Below are 16,262 nucleotides of genomic sequence, written 5' to 3'. Positions count from 1 at the left end.
AAAAATGATTCCTACATACAACAGGTGGCAGAAACACAGCAATGTGGCTGTCCTGGAGGGAAACACTGCTGTGCACACAGCAGCCAGAGGGGCAGTTTGAGGGCTGAGCTCCCATTTAGCTGTCATTTGTCCACGTCCCCTGTCCTACTAAGCCATGGGCCACAGTGGTGAGGAGAAGCTGCTCCTCTACTGCAGAACAACTTGCATGCAGAGCCAAACTTCATCTCCAAAACAGTTCCAAACCTCACTGCAGGAAGGTTATCGTGCTGCACTTGGTATCCAAAAAAACCCCCCAGTGCTGCTCTAACCTCTAGAAGGCTTAGGAAACACATCTCTCACCCTGCTCAGGAGAACATCACCTCCTTGGGTTTGACAGCATGAGGTAAAGACGTGTTTCAGACTTTGCTTCTTGTCACGCACAAGGCCAACAGCCCCAGCACCTTCCCCCGGGAGGTGGAGGAGACCTGAGGGCCCCTCTCTCATGAACAAATGTTTGATTGTTCATCATCGGAACAGCAGATTGCTAATCATCTGAACACGGAGGACCAAGGTCCCATTAATTAGCACTGACATTTGGAGTAGAGGCCACGAGATAACAGCGATATGAAGATGGATGAATTCCAAGAGGATTTGGGAGGAAAAAAAAAAAAAGGGCTGTGGGGGATGGTTGGTGTTTGGTTTTCTTTTTAAATCCTCCTTGTAAAGAGAGGCTATTGACATTTCAATTCCCTTTACATCAGAAGAGGAGAAATTGCAGTCAGCCTGTTGCCACGAATCTAAACCACAAGGTGCTGTACACTGCTGAAATGAAGCCCCTTGGCCTAACCAGCCCCAAGTCCCTGGGACCTGTAATTGCATACAAACCTAATGGTCACTGTTCAAGAGGTGTTTGGCTGCAAGGGTCTGGCTTAGCTTTGGTTCCGAGGGTCTCTCCAAAAGTACAGAAGTCCACCAGATGTCTACCTCTACCGAAGCAGGGTCAAGATCATGATAAAATAAAACCATCTGCTCTCAGACTTTCATCCCAAACCTGAATAAACCTCTTTTGATGCCATTGTAGACTTGGCCCCTTCCACCACTGCCCTTCACGTGCTGACATTACCAGGCGTTCAGATTCCTTGGATAAGATCCTCAGACATCAACAAGTGGGATTAAAATAAAGATCAGTGTAAAACAAAAGCATTGGCAGAACTTTTGTCTGGTTTCTCAGTTTTGAGCCATCAGGTCATATTGGTTATGTACCTTTCAGCTTTTCTGTGTAAACAAGAAGTATACAGAAGGGAAGGATGGGGAAGGGAAGCATTGTCAAACGAAAGCTAGGATTCTTGTGCAATCCCTGCAGCTTCCCTCATGAAAAAATAAATAAATAATATATATATATATATATTTATATTACATGAGAACTAGAAAAGCTGCCACCATTCACAACTCTTTCTATATAGAAAAGTTTCCTCTGCCAACATCAGAGCACTGTTTCTGAGCACTAAGTTACCCCACTTCTCACCTTCATCCCTACTGCACTGCTGCTTCCTAGGAAAAGGTCTTCAAAATTCAACAAAAAAAAAAAAAACAAATCTGGTTTTGGAGAGGCAATGCACCGACAGTGATAGTGGGGCAGGGGAAGTGACTTGGCAGAAGGGGAGCAGCTCCTGTGCTTAGTCCCAGCCCAGAAGCAGATCCCCTACCACCACACTGAGTGAAGGTATCAGGGTCACCCTCACACTAAGCGCTGGGGTCTCCTTCCCTCTCCCCTTTCTATCCTGTAGGTTCAAAACTCACCAAGACATGAGGATGCCATTAGGCATTAATACCTGCAACCTGCATCCCTTGGAGAGCAAGGAGAACAGTGTGTGCCTGTCCCTGAGAGGTGCCATCAGTGGCAGGCACAGCATCCTCCTTTTATTTAACACATTATTTAAAACAATTCAGATAACCCAGTCACCACCAGTGTGCTTTTCCAAAGAACAAAACGTAAAATGCTAACAAGAGCTCCTACCCTCCAAACTGCTTTCCTCTCCTCTTTTGCCTTCCTGCTAATCGTGGTGTCTGGGGCTATAAAAAGGCACAGGACAAGAGCAGGACTCTCATTCTGATCTGCTTCCGTGTTTGTAACCATCGCTTATCTAATGACACTTAGGAAGTGTTACCAAGGAGACTATTTGCATCCTGCATGATGTTGCTAAAGCAACACTGCTAAATTAGATGCAGAGCTCTTAGCCTTCACCTAATGTATTTGCATTGCTATGAAAATTAAATAGTCACAGGCTTAAACTATATTTGGGTTATTCACTCATCTGAGCACCTGAAAATAGTCCCACGGCAGCAGCTACGGAGTTCCCCCTTAAATCTAGCACATCTAGGTCTCCATCTTGTACATGTATTTCTAGCTCATGTGTCAATGTGACCTGCAGACAAAGCAAGACATCTTTTTTTTTTTTTTCATACTGTAACCTTCCTACACAGGACATGGTTTCCTTATATGTTTTTTGGCTTTTATTTGAATACTCCAGGATATTTTATCTGTCATAAATTATTTCAGCATTGTATTATTTGGTGGAGCACAGTAAAAGGCAATTTGTAAGTAGCAGTTACTAATATTAATTTCTGAGGCACAAGATGGCCTCAGAGGCACGGGAAATGCAACAACTTCTGTGAAGTTTAAGGGTCACCTTGTTCAGCCTCACCCTGCATCTTGATTCAGCCATAAATTGTCACCATTCAGGGGCTTCAAGATGGCCTGTGGGAAGTTGAAAAGGCTAAATAATGGCTAAAAAGGGTAAAATGCTCATTAAGGAGGTGATAAGATAATAAAATAATTAAAAAAAAAAACTGTAAAGAATTATATACAAGCTATGAACAAAAATTAAAGGTCAGAGTCTATTTTAGGTGAAGTTACAGAATAAATCAAGCAAAACAACACTACTGGCAATACTACAGAATAAATTAAATGGAGAAAGACTACTGGTAGGAGGAGAGTGAGCAGAGAACCAGGAGGTGTCTTTGCAATGGTTTCCAAGGCAAGTAACAGCTTCTCTACAGTTTGGACATTTATCAACATGCTAAAAAAAAACATAAGATAATCCCCTCTCCATGTTAATGTAGAAATATGGACAACTGGTAGGAGCTTTATAGCAAAAATTATAATTGCATAGTACTATATTATATTCACTTGTGCTTATACAATAAATATAATTTAATCATATTCTTTATGATACCACATTAATGTCACAAAAAAACATACTGGTTGCTCTGAACTCAAGTATTCTGGTGTAAACCTAGAGCAGTGTATTATCCCTGCAGCTTTCTATTCTGATGCTCTGAGTAATATACCTTGGACAAGCATACATAAAAATAAAATACCACCCCACCAATACCTAGCTGGCACTCTCCACCACTGCTTAATATGTTTATTCCAAAAATAGCTCCTTCTTTTAACACTTTCTAATTTAACAGATAAAATCGGGCAAGGACATAAATCCTTGGAATCAAATTCAATCAGATCCCTGAATCAGAGCAAAAGCACCCTGCTCCAGCTCTGCTTCACCACATAATGTGGTTTGGGTGCCTCTTATTAATCAATCCTTACTTCAGCCCAGAAGCAGTACTAAAAAGCACACCTGGGAGCATTTTACTATATATATATATATATATATATATATAAAACCTCTGTTCCAACGGCTGATTTGATCTGCCTACAGAATCTAATTGCTAGGAAGGTAATTCTACTCCTTGGTAAATAGTCTACAGTTCAAGAGTGCCTGTGCCCAGAAAGCATTGCAAATGCCACTGTTTCTGATTGCTTATGCCTATGAATTTAGCTGAAATAGAATCTGGGGTGGGTGGAATAACCCAAAGAGTTTGCTAGCAATACTGTGCCTCAGTTCAAGCAGGTAGAGTCAGGGACATCCTTTGGCTTGTTTGCATTTAGCAATGTTTAAGGATGATTTTCTGCAAGAGGCAGAAGTGCCCACCTCAGTGAGTCAGCTGAAGATGACTGCCTTCTCGCAGAAGGATGCTGTGGGTGCTGTGCTGACCAGGGAGTGGAGTGGGTGATGTAGGTACATGGAGGTGGATGCCTGTTTGGCTGCATCAATGGGCTGGGAGTACAGGTGGAAGCTCTCAAGTCCCAGCACTTCCCTGGGAGACAATACTGGATCCTGACCCTGGATTACAAGAGCTCTACAGGAACTGATGGATGTAGGACTGCTGTGTCCTACACAGCTGATTAACTGAGTCTTCCTGTCACTGAATTGTTGTGGAAAATAAAAACAAATCATGTTACCTCCCTAAAAATCAGCTTGGGAATCATCCCTTGTCCTATTTTTGGACAAGGGGATGGCACAAGCTCTCTTTCCTCTTCCCAGCAACAGCTGCAGGGAGGCTCAATTCCTCAAGTTTTGTCATTGCTTTTAACTGCTTCATGAGAAGGCGTTGATAGAGGCATAGAAGAGGACTTCTGTAGTTGACCATGGCTGTGAAGCATGTGTGTGCCAACCACTATGCTCCACCACGCTGCCTGGATGTGCTCCATCGGCCCCAGCCTGGTCCAGCTGGGTGCTGGAGGCTAAGGGCCTCCCTCAGGCTGTGTGGTGTGGAAACACTGGGGTTTGAACAAGCATTCAAAGCCTTCGTGCTCCCCTCATGCAGCAAAAAGTGGATGGTTTGAGCCTTTATTAAAGATTTAAAACAGCCATACTCCCTCCCACCTCTTCATGGCTGCTATAAGGTTGTGTCACTTGATGACAGCTGAGGAAACGATCCAGAGTCCCCTGTGGAAAAGGATTATTTGTGTCCACACTCAAAGGCTACAGAAGGTTGTTTTCAGCTGCCCCTGCCCAGGGGAAGCATCCCAAGGACTCAGCTCTCCTTGCTGCCTACAGGTGCCCCACGTGAGATGGGCTGGGGAGGGCTCCAAGGAAGGGTCAAAAATGGGCATCTGCATCCCCAGCAGGGCAGGGAAGTGGGAAGAAGGGAGCTATCATCCCTCCTCCAGCCACCTCTGTCTTCTCCCATGGGAAAAAAAAAAAGTTCAAAAGGAACAGGAGGTTTTTTCTGCACTAGCTATGCCCCTGTGAAATTTTCTAGCATCGTCTTGTTGGTTTTGGATCAGGTCCAAACCCTGTATGGACAGAGTCTGTGCTGTGTGAGTGTCTGGGTTATTCATTAGGGAAGGGTTCTCTCTGCAGCCCACCACGTGGAGCACCTTCTTATAAATCGCTTGCTCTGAGTTGAGCCAATGGAGCTGGCAAGAAGTTCTCACCGCACCCTGAGAAATGCCGCCGGACTCCAAATTATTGCTTTCCTCGTCTCAGTTCCTACATGGCCTTATCTAAACTATGTCATAAATCTTCAGGGTTTTATCTGAACTCTCCTCCTGCTTGTGACATGCTGTACTTGTGAATAATGTTGTCTCCGTAAGAATTACAAGGGGCAGAGCAATAATGCTCCGGCAGAAGCAAGTGAAGCAGTGGGAAAATAGCTAAAAGCTACACTGCACTGTTTCCCTATTTGTAATCTTCTGTCATATTCTGAGTTGGAAGATTAGATAACGAGACTATTTATAGTGGCATTGCTGGGTGTGTATCACAAAACCTTTATTGTAAGACCATGGCAAGAATGAAATTTTAATTTTGCCTGCCACTTCCCTGTGTCACAGCTTCATTTGCAGCAAAACATTAGGGTTGTGGTTTTTCTTTTCTTTCACAGCGGGGTTATTAATAATAGATGTCACATTAACATTTCCAAATTGGGAGTTTACCCTCAGTCTCTGTTCCCACCCATCACTCGGCAATTTTTCCTCCTGGGCTTCACATTGGGATGACAACTGGGGACTGACTCTATCTGCTCAGCCACCAAACACGCGGAGCGTGGGCGAGAGCACCAGAGCTCGCTCCATTCATCACGACATGTCCCACCTGCAGGAGCTCTCTGCTTGAAACCTCCAGCTGATTTTTAATCTGTCTGCTAAGTCCACCAGTGCATGACAATCCAGTCTGAGAACAACCACCCAAAGCAAATGCACCGTGTACCACACCATCCGTAGAGGCTGTTAGGCATCCAGCTTAGGTGAGAACTTTCTGCCGCAATGAATGCAGGACAGATTGCAAGTGGAGGAGTAAAGCTCTTGATGCCTGTCCTTATTGCTTGGCATCTCTACTCTAAACAAAAGGTATTTGTAGATTTAAATAGTGAGCACTTTTTTGCATTTTTATTTTATTTTATGCCTATTAAGGGATCCAATCACTGAAGAGCTCTACTATTAAAACAAATACAATAAATGACACACCAAGATAGCAATGGGAATGTAGAAATCCAGAACATTACCCAGGCCCTTCATAATGTATTTGTAGAATATTTTATAAATAAATTATTTCAATTACTTCTCCCATTTTTGTATTTGCTAAAATGCTGAAACATAACTGACTGGTGAGGCACAATTTTTCTTTTCCATTTTCTATCACATGCTCAGGTGACTCACTCACATAATACACAGATTCTGTTTGAACTCTTCCAGTGGCATCCTGTCTTCTAAAAGGAGTCAATATGTCTGTGGGAAACCATCTCTTCCCTTCCTACCTAGTAAATACTTGCTAAATACAAAGTAAACATTTATCATTGACAAAAATGATCCAGTGAGATACATAGAGATATTTTAAAATGCAGTTCCACTAATTGCTCAAATAAAAGAAATCATCCATAGTAATATCAATACAATTAAATGCTAAATTAAGCAGCTATCACGTAAGGAGGAGATTTGAACTGACCTTCTGATGAACAGTTGAAATCTGGATAGCAAATAAGCTCTGCTCAGCTTATCTGGCAAAAGCCTGTCCAGCAGCAAGTTAAGAGTCTAATACTAATCTTTACATTAGATGGTGTTGATGAGCAGCAGAGCAAAAAACATAGTCACGGCTCCATCCAAGTAGCAGTTAAAGGGAAATCAAGCAGAGCTTATGCCTAACAGAGGATAAAAGATGATCAGTGGGGTTTTTAAATCATGTGTTGGCATATGGGAAGTCAACATAAATTAGAATGAATCAAGCATAACATGATTATATTTCTTCTAAACAAGGGTCAAGGTGTGAGCTCCAGCTTTCAAGTAGGGTGAAGCCAGAAAGATGTCCAGACAGATACTGCTCACAAAGACTTTCATGCTCCCATTCCGCTCCATAAGTAACACCCCAAAAGTGCCCCTGATTAATTCCTCTGGGACAAAGGATCCCACATTTCCACCTCTGCACAGCATCCTGCAGACCCTTGTCTCTTCAAAAGCCAGGCTCCTTCCTTCATACCCCATTAGGATGAAACTTCTTCTCAAAGCATAACCCAAATTGCCTGTGCTGGAACATTAGAAATTTCTGTTCTACAGTGCTTTGATTTATTTGCCTTTTAGCAAATTCAAATACAATATTTTCAATGACTATATATATGTTTTTCAGATAAGAATTCTTCTCACTTGCCTGAGAAAATGTTATAAAACTTAATGGATTTAAGCGCTGAGACCTTTCTTTCACAGAGAAACTCAATTTACCAAACCCAATTCCATTACTATTAAAAAATCACCCTTTCAGTAAAGGTGTGACTGTTGCTGAGAAGAAAGGTCCTTGTTGGCAGCACCCTTCTCTCAATTTTGGGAAATGGACCTATAACCCCTTCTGAATCCCCATTTCAAAATGAAAGGAAATGCTCAAAACCTGCCAAACCTGACCCATTTGTTGGTCCCATCTAAAAGACTTTCAAAGCATTTTGTTTGAAAGCAAATTCAACTTTTTCATTTACCCAAACTGGACAGTTTTTTTAAAGACACTCCCAAGAGTAGAACCATTTCCACTGGGTCAGTGAAATTTTTCATCAACTTTCTTTCCCTTTGAATATTCACACAACTGCTTCCTGGAATATTCTCCTGGCCTGGCTGGGAAAATAGGCAGCAGTGGTTTCTGGAGTCACACGGGAAGTTTTAATTACACATGATGGGTTGCTTCTTGTATTCCTCCATGAGACAAGCCAAAGGGAGCACAAAGGGGAAAGCATGAAGGCAAAGACAGACTTCGGCTGGATAGCAGACACTTGCAGCCATAGCTCATGGCCAACCCACAGACCTCTGTTTCATCACGAGTAGTTGGCAATGGGCAGCTACAGAGCTCCCCAGCCATTGCTTTGCTGAAAAGGCTGTAATGCATTTAGAAAATAATGTGGGATCTGCCAGTCTTCTCACGTCCCGGTGCTAAACAGTGTGTGTGTTCTGGCCATACCATAAAATGATGAGCTCAACAGTCAACAGGGAATCCCTGCATATGCCCGTGCACATGTGTAAGCCCACACATGCAGGAACATCTGGAAGTGTCAGTGTTACCAGCATGAAACCCAAATACTGAATATGAAGGAACAAAGAGAGGAGGGAGACTTTGCAAGCAATGCCAGTACTTAAGAATTTATTTTGGCTAAAATTTTAGTATTAGTTTTCCAAAAGTATTTGCACAATACACGAAGCACAATTAAAAAAATAAAATTAAATAAAAAATCTGCATGGTATTTTATCTTTCAGGCTGGCTGAGAACTATTAACATTTACTTTCTAGAATTTTGCATAAAAATAGCCCTGAGGTTTGACCTGATCATCTTCTGAGAGCCAAGAATCCTTCCCCATGCTTCAGCAAAGAGATGAACCGAGTGGGACGAACAGAATTGTATACATATAATACTACCATGGCATCCTCTGCTCTATAATTTTAGAATGCAACTCTATTTTAATCGTGTTACTGGAAGGCCAAATAACCAGTAATATAAACATGAACTAGAATCTTATATACAACTTGCTTTTACCAGCTAGAGATGCCCAAGAATAAGCGGAGATGAAAAGCTGCCCTGGCTTGGTTTTAGTGACATAGTTGCATCAACCTAAGACCTTCATATGGGGAATTATCCACGTGCCTACCCTCCTCCCCAGCTGCACTGCTGGCAGTACCCTACCCAGTTAGGTTACAAGGCAGATCAGGTTCATGTACACGTGTTTCAGTCACAGCAGAAGCTTTAACATTGTAAGGCTCTGTGTTTCTGTTAAAATTCAGCTCTTGTCTCCAAAACTACTTTGGGATTTGTCAATTTGTGGCACAGAACCAAGCACCTCTACAGCGCTGTGATTAAAGTCAGAAACAACTTGGGGATTTGTCAGTTTGCAACCCGGCACTGAGCACCTGCGTGGTGCAGTGATCCACGTTAATCGCAGATCAACCATGGATGGACACTGGAGGATGGAGACGCTACCGAAACACAGGTGTTGCAGACCCCACTCTTCAGGACAGTTCAGGAAAATTTCTAGAGAGCCTAAACCAGAGCATATGTGGATCCCCACCCTGAAATAAGTAGCCACTGTGAAGTTACACACCGTAAGTAAAATGACATGTACTTGTGTACTTGCCACGGGCAACAATTTGAGCGATGCAGAAGTAGCTGGTTCCTGCAATTATCCTAGCAGCAGTAGGTAAGAACAGCTGCCAAATCTGAAATCTTCCAAGCCTCTGCATTAGAACCTTCCCCAGATACAGGGATATCCACAAAAGCTGATATTTCAGTAGTCTAGGAAACAAAACAAAGCGGGGGCTGCTTATACTCTTTGTCACTCAGGGGGGTCAAAGTAAGCAAAGAGAACCTGTTTTCTCTTACTCACAAAAGCCCTCAAATGCAAAAACACCTTTATTTGTCCAAACCCTGGGGTGCAGGAGACACAGTCTCATCCATGAAAGATGTGGTGGGAGTTTGCACAGGGACCTTGTCACAGTCCCTGCTGTCTCCCGGATAAAGCCTGGATGTTCTGTTCTGTGCACGACTCTGAGGCTGCCGTGGTGATGAACCACTCTGTAAACACACAGGCAGGGATATTCACAAAAAAAAAGAGGATGGATCCAGTTAGAGACCAGCCAACATCAGAGAAGGTTGTCCCTGCAGCCATCAATACAATCACTGAACATCCCAGCTCCATCTGTCACTGGTGTGGAGAAATGTTGAGCTCTCATCTCAGCATTATCATTATCAGCAGATTATGGGTAGCCTTAGGAAGACCCCCTTAGAAAGCCCACATGAGCAGGGTGAGTGTGTGGGTTTTGTATGCAGGAAACTTCAGAGGATTCCTCTTTCATGACCTCCTCCAATGTCATGTAATATTGGACGCATTTTTGCACACATAACATCCACTATTAATGAGCTCTGAGAGCTACCGGCCACTGCAGATGGCTACAGGCTCCATCTGCTCAAAGGGAACTACCAACTTCACCTGATGTCCTCCTAGTTCCTGTACTGGAAGAGACAGCAGAGTGTGGAGCTCTGCCCCTTCTCTGCATGCCAGCCAGGACTTTTAAATCTCTATCATTTACCACCCCATCTGTCCCTTTTTCCAGAGGTAAGAGTCCCAGTTTATTCAATCATTCCTTACATTAAATTATTTCAGACCTTTGATCGTCACCCTTGTTGCCCTCCTCCGAACCTTTTCCAGATTCCTTGTACCTTTTTTAAGATGGTGGAAAGGGAAGAACTAGAACTACAGGCAACATCCAGATTTATACAATTATATAATCGTATCAATCTATTTTTTGTATAAATTGTAGAAATCTCTATTTTCTTCTCTTTGGGTTCCCTTATGATTTCTACTATTTCATTTGCTTTTTTAACTACTACTGAGCCTTGGACTAACATTTTCAGCTCAATCACCTCACCGCTGTTTTGCTTCCTAGTGGTTTTCAGAAGCGGCCTTTCTTGCCCTTGTGAAATACAGAGAGTCCCTTTTGGCAAAGCACTACACCGTTTCCTGGGAAATTTCCAACAAGCTGCACCATTACCTGCTTCACCAACAGGCCTCTGTACCTTACGGAAGGGACAATTGGAAAGAAAAAGTAAAGTCAATAAATTGCTGTGTTTGGAGCATTGGGTGATTTTAGACAGCTTAAATGTCAATACATCAAAGTTCAGTAACTTGGGGAAAAAAATCCAGTGCTTGGGAGAAGGTAACATACACCTGGGAACCTCATGCAGGATTAGCTTTACACCTATGACCCAGACAGACTGACAGGTCAGAGGGAAATCAAACCCCAGGACAGAACAGAAGCAGAAAAGCAGGGAGCCAGAGGCAACTTTCAGAGCCTGTGATGGTGAAACTTCTGACTCCCTAAGGCTGGAAGAAAATGAAATGATAGTTCAAGGAACCAATTATGACAGCACTGGGAGCCGAGGCTATCCCACAGCACCATGGTTGGCATTCTCCCTGATGCCCTGCTTGCACCCCAATTTCTAATACCCTTGTTCACCAGCTGCTGATGTTCTTTTCCTCCCCACTTTGTTTTATCCAGCAAGTACAAGAAATGGAGCTGGCAGCACGATATTCTTTCCTGTCAACAACATAAAATTATTGAAATGCCTCCACCATCCAGATTCCTATCTCCCGCATTCATTTCAGAGGCTCATAAAATACCAGTGAAAGGAGAAAAATGTCCGACACATTTATGAGTCAATGGGACATGTAAAATTTGGAATGGCAACTGCAAAAATGCCGGCAAAGACTACAGAATCATGTAAGACGTGTAGTGATGACTGGTATCCCCAGGGGCTAAGGAAGGAGGGAAGCTTCCATCTCCATGATGCTGTGCTGCACAGCAGTTGTGTTTTTGGAGGCTCACAGACAGAAGGGCAGGGTCCCAGCTTTCATCAAACCACTGCTGGCCCTGACTTCAGCTTTCCAAGCAAAAGAAGAGACTCAGAAGAACTGTCCTGCCAAGGTAATAACCTGCTTCTCATGGTACTTTAGAGATATAAGCCCCTAATTGTCCCAGAGATCACACACACCCACGAGCAAGAGCTATCTGTCTGAACGAGCAGCAAGCACAGCACACCCTTTCAGCAGGGGCTGTAGAAACACCCAGCCCAGCATGACTCAGATCTCCACAGGAGCCTCCAGATGCCACTGCAACACAAACAATAACCAATAACCCATGAGTAATCACCCACTGCTGAGAAGAGGATCCCTGACTACCTCGGGCTGTCTCTAATGTAGTGCATGCATTCTTTTGCATAAATATCATAACCCGTCAGAAAAACGACGGGAAGAAATCCTGCTCACTGTCACTCCCCGTGGAAAACAGCCTTCCAAGGCAAGAGGAGGATCAAAAAAGAGCAGCAAACCTGCCTAGGATGCTCAAGGAAAGGGTTTAAGAGAGGAGACAGTATGACTTCTTAGCTTCTACAACATAATATTGATCCACAGAAGCAGCTAAGCCTTCTTGCAGCTGAGGACATGGAGATAAGCGACGATAAAGAGAAGCTTGCCCACAGAGCCCAGGAGATGGAATTTGGGTCCACCTGTGGTCCACCACCAGGTTCACCTCTGGTCCAAGAGCCAAAAACACATTCCTAGCATCCAGGACCAGCAACTCTGGGAACAACACAGCAGGCCTGATGGGGTACACAGCCCACAGATCACAGCAGGAAGAGTTAAACGGATCTAGCAAGGCTGAGCAATAGCTAAGGAAGCAGTGCAACAGCTACAGGTGTGTGGAAGTGGTAACACTAGGCAAGGAGGGCAGCTTACAGCTACAGCAGGATTACAAAGGAGAATTAAGAGACACCTTGCTTGACAGCAGTCCCAAACCATATTTCAGAGAGGGTGGACAGCAAAAATTTCCTGGAGTTTATCTGGCTGCAACGTAAGGAGATTGTTCCCAGATAATCACAATCTTTTGCTCATTAGGAAAGTACACAATGGATCACCTTCTGTCACCCCAGGGAAACAGCCATGTCTGGATTATGGGAAGTGAAAAACTCTCAGGAATACTGAAAATAATCTCACCTCAACCTCCCCATCGTTATGCCATCGAATGACAAACTCCTTCCAGCCACTGGCCACGGCCTCAAGATTAACAGCCACGTCAAGACTGTGGCATCTGAGCAGCTGAGGACTCAAATGTCTTCTGTTTTCGCTGACTTTAGTTTTCACCGTCTCCAAACTGGCCAAAGCCTTCAGGCACAACTGTGACACTAATATCAGGGGTGACACAGTGTTTTGGAATAGGTAACACCAAAGTCCTGGCATCCAGCAGTTTCTAGGGAACAGAAACAGAGGTTTCTAAGGCTGGACAGATCAGATTTTAAAGTGTTGTCTAGCTCTGAAAGCAGCAGTAAAATCATCTGCCTGGGGTTCCAGATTTACTCTCATCAGCACCTTCAGTAGAGACCTGCCTATTCCAGCTACCTGGTCTTAAAACTGAAGCTGAAATCCAAGAACCCAGCTGGGTGCTGTCCTTCTTACACGCAGACACCAAAAGCACAGCAAGTACTCTGCCAGCCATGCCAGTCTTCAATGATATTTCTGTGTCTTCAATGTCACCCAAAGTATCTTAGGGTCTTCAGAAGATGTGCTTAGTTAATGACGAACATTTTTAGCAGGATTAGCAAGAAAAGAAAGGTATAAAAACTTTCAGTACATGTGGGAAGCAGATCTATGGAGGTCTTACTTCTTACACAGCAGGGATACATTTGTAAGGTTCAGGGACTGGCTTCAGAGTCCCCAGACCACCAATAGCAGTCAGAGCTTCTTCTTGAGCAAAGATGAGTCTAAATCACCCCTGGCACCAGGCTAGGGGAGTACTCGATGGTGGCTGAATTATCAAAGCTCAGTGTCCCTCTCACTGAGCCAGGCACCAAGGGAAGAAGAACTGGGGACCTTCAATTAAAATACACTTTACAAAATGTTAAATGGCAGATTTGTAACAAAACTGTGTGACATTCATACTTTCACTGCGGTGCCTCCAGAGCATTTTACAGGAACCTGTCAGATCCAATCAGACTTGTTTATTCTGCATTTAAATGTAGGACCTGAGGCAGTTCGGTTTCAAAAAAGACAGAAAAGGCACATATTGTCCCTGGCAGTCGCTTGGTTTTTACAACAAAGACAATGTCTTGTTAACTCTTTACTCCAAATCAAAATGATGTCAGTGCTACAGTCTGAGAACATTTCTACTTGCTGCCTTGGCACAGGTAGGAATTTCATTAAAATGGAAATTAAAGGAGGAACAAAACAAACAAAAGTGCCATCAGCCTCCCTCCCCCCAGATCAGGTGATTCATACCGAGCATCCTGGAAATCTCACGTAAGCCACTGGTAATGGATTAAGTGGCAGTGTCCCTTCTGGCTCCAGTTTATAAATTCTTATCTGCTTAAGGTTGCTCCAGAAAGATTTCTAGCTGACAGCATGATTCTCAGAGACAAATCCTCCCTGGCAGTTTACAATTGCACACCAGCTACTACAGCATGTCGTGCACCTTCTTGTTTGCATTGACAGAGCTGATGGTTCACCATCTAGGGCTCAGCACCCTCCTCGCAAGTCTGATTTTAAGCACGGCCATTGTCTGGGCCGAGTTTCTGACTGACTTTGTCCATGACAGAGCAGCAAGCATCCGTAATGCCTCCTTGCATGGCCATGGTATGACCACCCTCAGTTCATGCAACTGTTCCAAATCACCCAAGCACAGAGGTGGAAGGGGAGTATAATGCAAGTATTAGAAAATCCTTCAGAAGAGCAACCAGTTGCCTAGCTCCTTATTAACCCTTTCCACTCCCCTATCCTATGGTTTAAAAGCTCAGTAAAAACCAGGGTGAATACCAACATCCCCATCTCCCATGCTGCTGGCTGCAAATCCTGCAACACGGGTGAAGCTGCAACAAGTTTTGATCTCCTGAAACGGCTGCAGGGACAGCACCTGCCCTCGATCCCTGCTCACAGAGGGATGGCTGACACCCTCTGTTTAACAAAGAGGTACCCAGGTAGCAGCGAACACATACGGTGTGTGCTGCTGCCCAAGGAAATCCCTCTCCAGAATGACAGGTTATTTTCTGCTACCAGCCTCCCAGCCCAGAGGGGCAAAAAAGGGCAGGGGCAGAGGAGACTTTGGCAGTCGCTCCTGCTCGCCTTACAGAAGCCATCCCCATCTGGTTTGGTCCTGCCAGCGCCCAGGGATTTCAGAAAGGGGATTTCATCCTCACGAGGAGGAGAATAACCACGTAAGCTGCTCAGGGTGCCCCAAACACCGCCTGCCCTCCTCCAGACAGGGCTGTCAGCCCCACGCACACAGACACGTTCCCGTGGCACCCAGAAAAGATGCCAAAGCGAAGCGTTCCCTGCCAGAGAAGCACCTGGGGGGGGGGCACTTCAGCTCTCCGACTCCTCCGACGGGCTGTCCCCTCGCTCCCCAGGGGTGCCGGCACGGGACCGTCCCACCCCACAGCACCCAGGGGACCCAACGCGTCCCAAAGAGGAGCCCGGGGTGCCCACCCCCCGTCGGGGCGCTCCGGGAGCCCTACCTTTCAGGTGATGGTGGCGGGCGCGGTGCAGCCGGCCCTGGCCGCCGCGGGGCAGCGCAGGGATGCTGGAGAAGCGGCTGCCCATGGCAGCATCCGAGCCCCGAGCCGAGCCGAGCCGAGCCGGGCCGGGCCGGGAGGGCACCGCGCGGGGTCTCTCCCGGGGAGCAGCGGCGGCGGAGCGGGCTGGGATGGGATGGGATGAGGTCGGATGGGATGGGGTCGGATGGGAGGTTTTGGGGGGGTTTAAGGGGGTGGCAGCTCACCGGCCGCCCTCCCAGCCCCGCTCCCAGCCGGCCCCATAGCCCCGCGCTGCCGCCGCCCTCCGCGGGGCCGCGCCGGCTCCGCTCGGCTCCGCGGCGGCTCGGTACGGCGGGGCGGGGCGGCGGCACCGAGACCCCCCCGCCGCGCCCCGTCGCTATGGAGACAGATGTTCTGCCCCCCCCCCTTCCTTCTTGACCCCCCCCTTACGGCGGGCAGGGGGTGGGGGCGCCGCTGGAGCGACAGGTGGGGGGACGCGGGGACCCCCACGGCTCAGCTGCGGTGCAGGGAGTGGAGTGGCCGGGGTCTTGGCAGCGAGCCGGCATCCCCCCGGCATCCCTTCATATCTCCCCGGTACCCCTCAAATCCCCCAGGCATCCCCCAGTATCCCTTCACATCCCCCTAGCATCCTCTGGCATCCCTTGACATCCCCCCAGCATCCCTCGACATCCCCCCAGCTCTCATCCATCTCCCCAGCATCCCCCCCCCCTTGCACCCAGCAGCACCAGTCTCCCCTTGGAGCACGACACTTGAGCTGATGTATGAGGCATGGACATCTCAGGGCCAGTGCCATTATTTCCTTCCCCAGCCCCCCCAAAAAGACATCTCGTGCAGCCATGCACCACCACCTCCCTTGCACCTGCAAGGTGTGGTGATGCTCCA

At 46.0% G+C, this 16,262-nt stretch overlaps 1 protein-coding gene across 2 annotated transcripts in view; it reads right to left on the bottom strand.

Moving 5' to 3' along the window:
* The window catches only part of NEURL1 (neuralized E3 ubiquitin protein ligase 1), a 149,005-nt gene extending 133,277 nt beyond the window's left edge, over positions 1–15,728 (bottom strand). The window contains exon 1 of one of the 2 annotated variants that reach the window (XM_072039768.1): positions 15,342–15,728. Coding sequence is in view for 1 of the 2 variants with exons in the window: in XM_027459893.3 (XP_027315694.1) it covers positions 15,342–15,426 (85 nt within the window). In the remaining variant the exon portion in view is untranslated. The remainder of the gene's footprint in view (positions 1–15,341) is intronic. The other variant, XM_027459893.3, reaches the window with a different exon arrangement.
* Positions 15,729–16,262: the final 534 nt, after the last annotated feature.

Source organism: Anas platyrhynchos, chromosome 6 (assembly GCF_047663525.1).
Source record: "Anas platyrhynchos isolate ZD024472 breed Pekin duck chromosome 6, IASCAAS_PekinDuck_T2T, whole genome shotgun sequence".
NCBI lineage: Eukaryota > Metazoa > Chordata > Aves > Anseriformes > Anatidae > Anas > Anas platyrhynchos.
The sequence above is the reverse complement of the archived record's forward strand: the minus strand, read 5'-3'. Positions and strand labels throughout refer to the sequence as shown.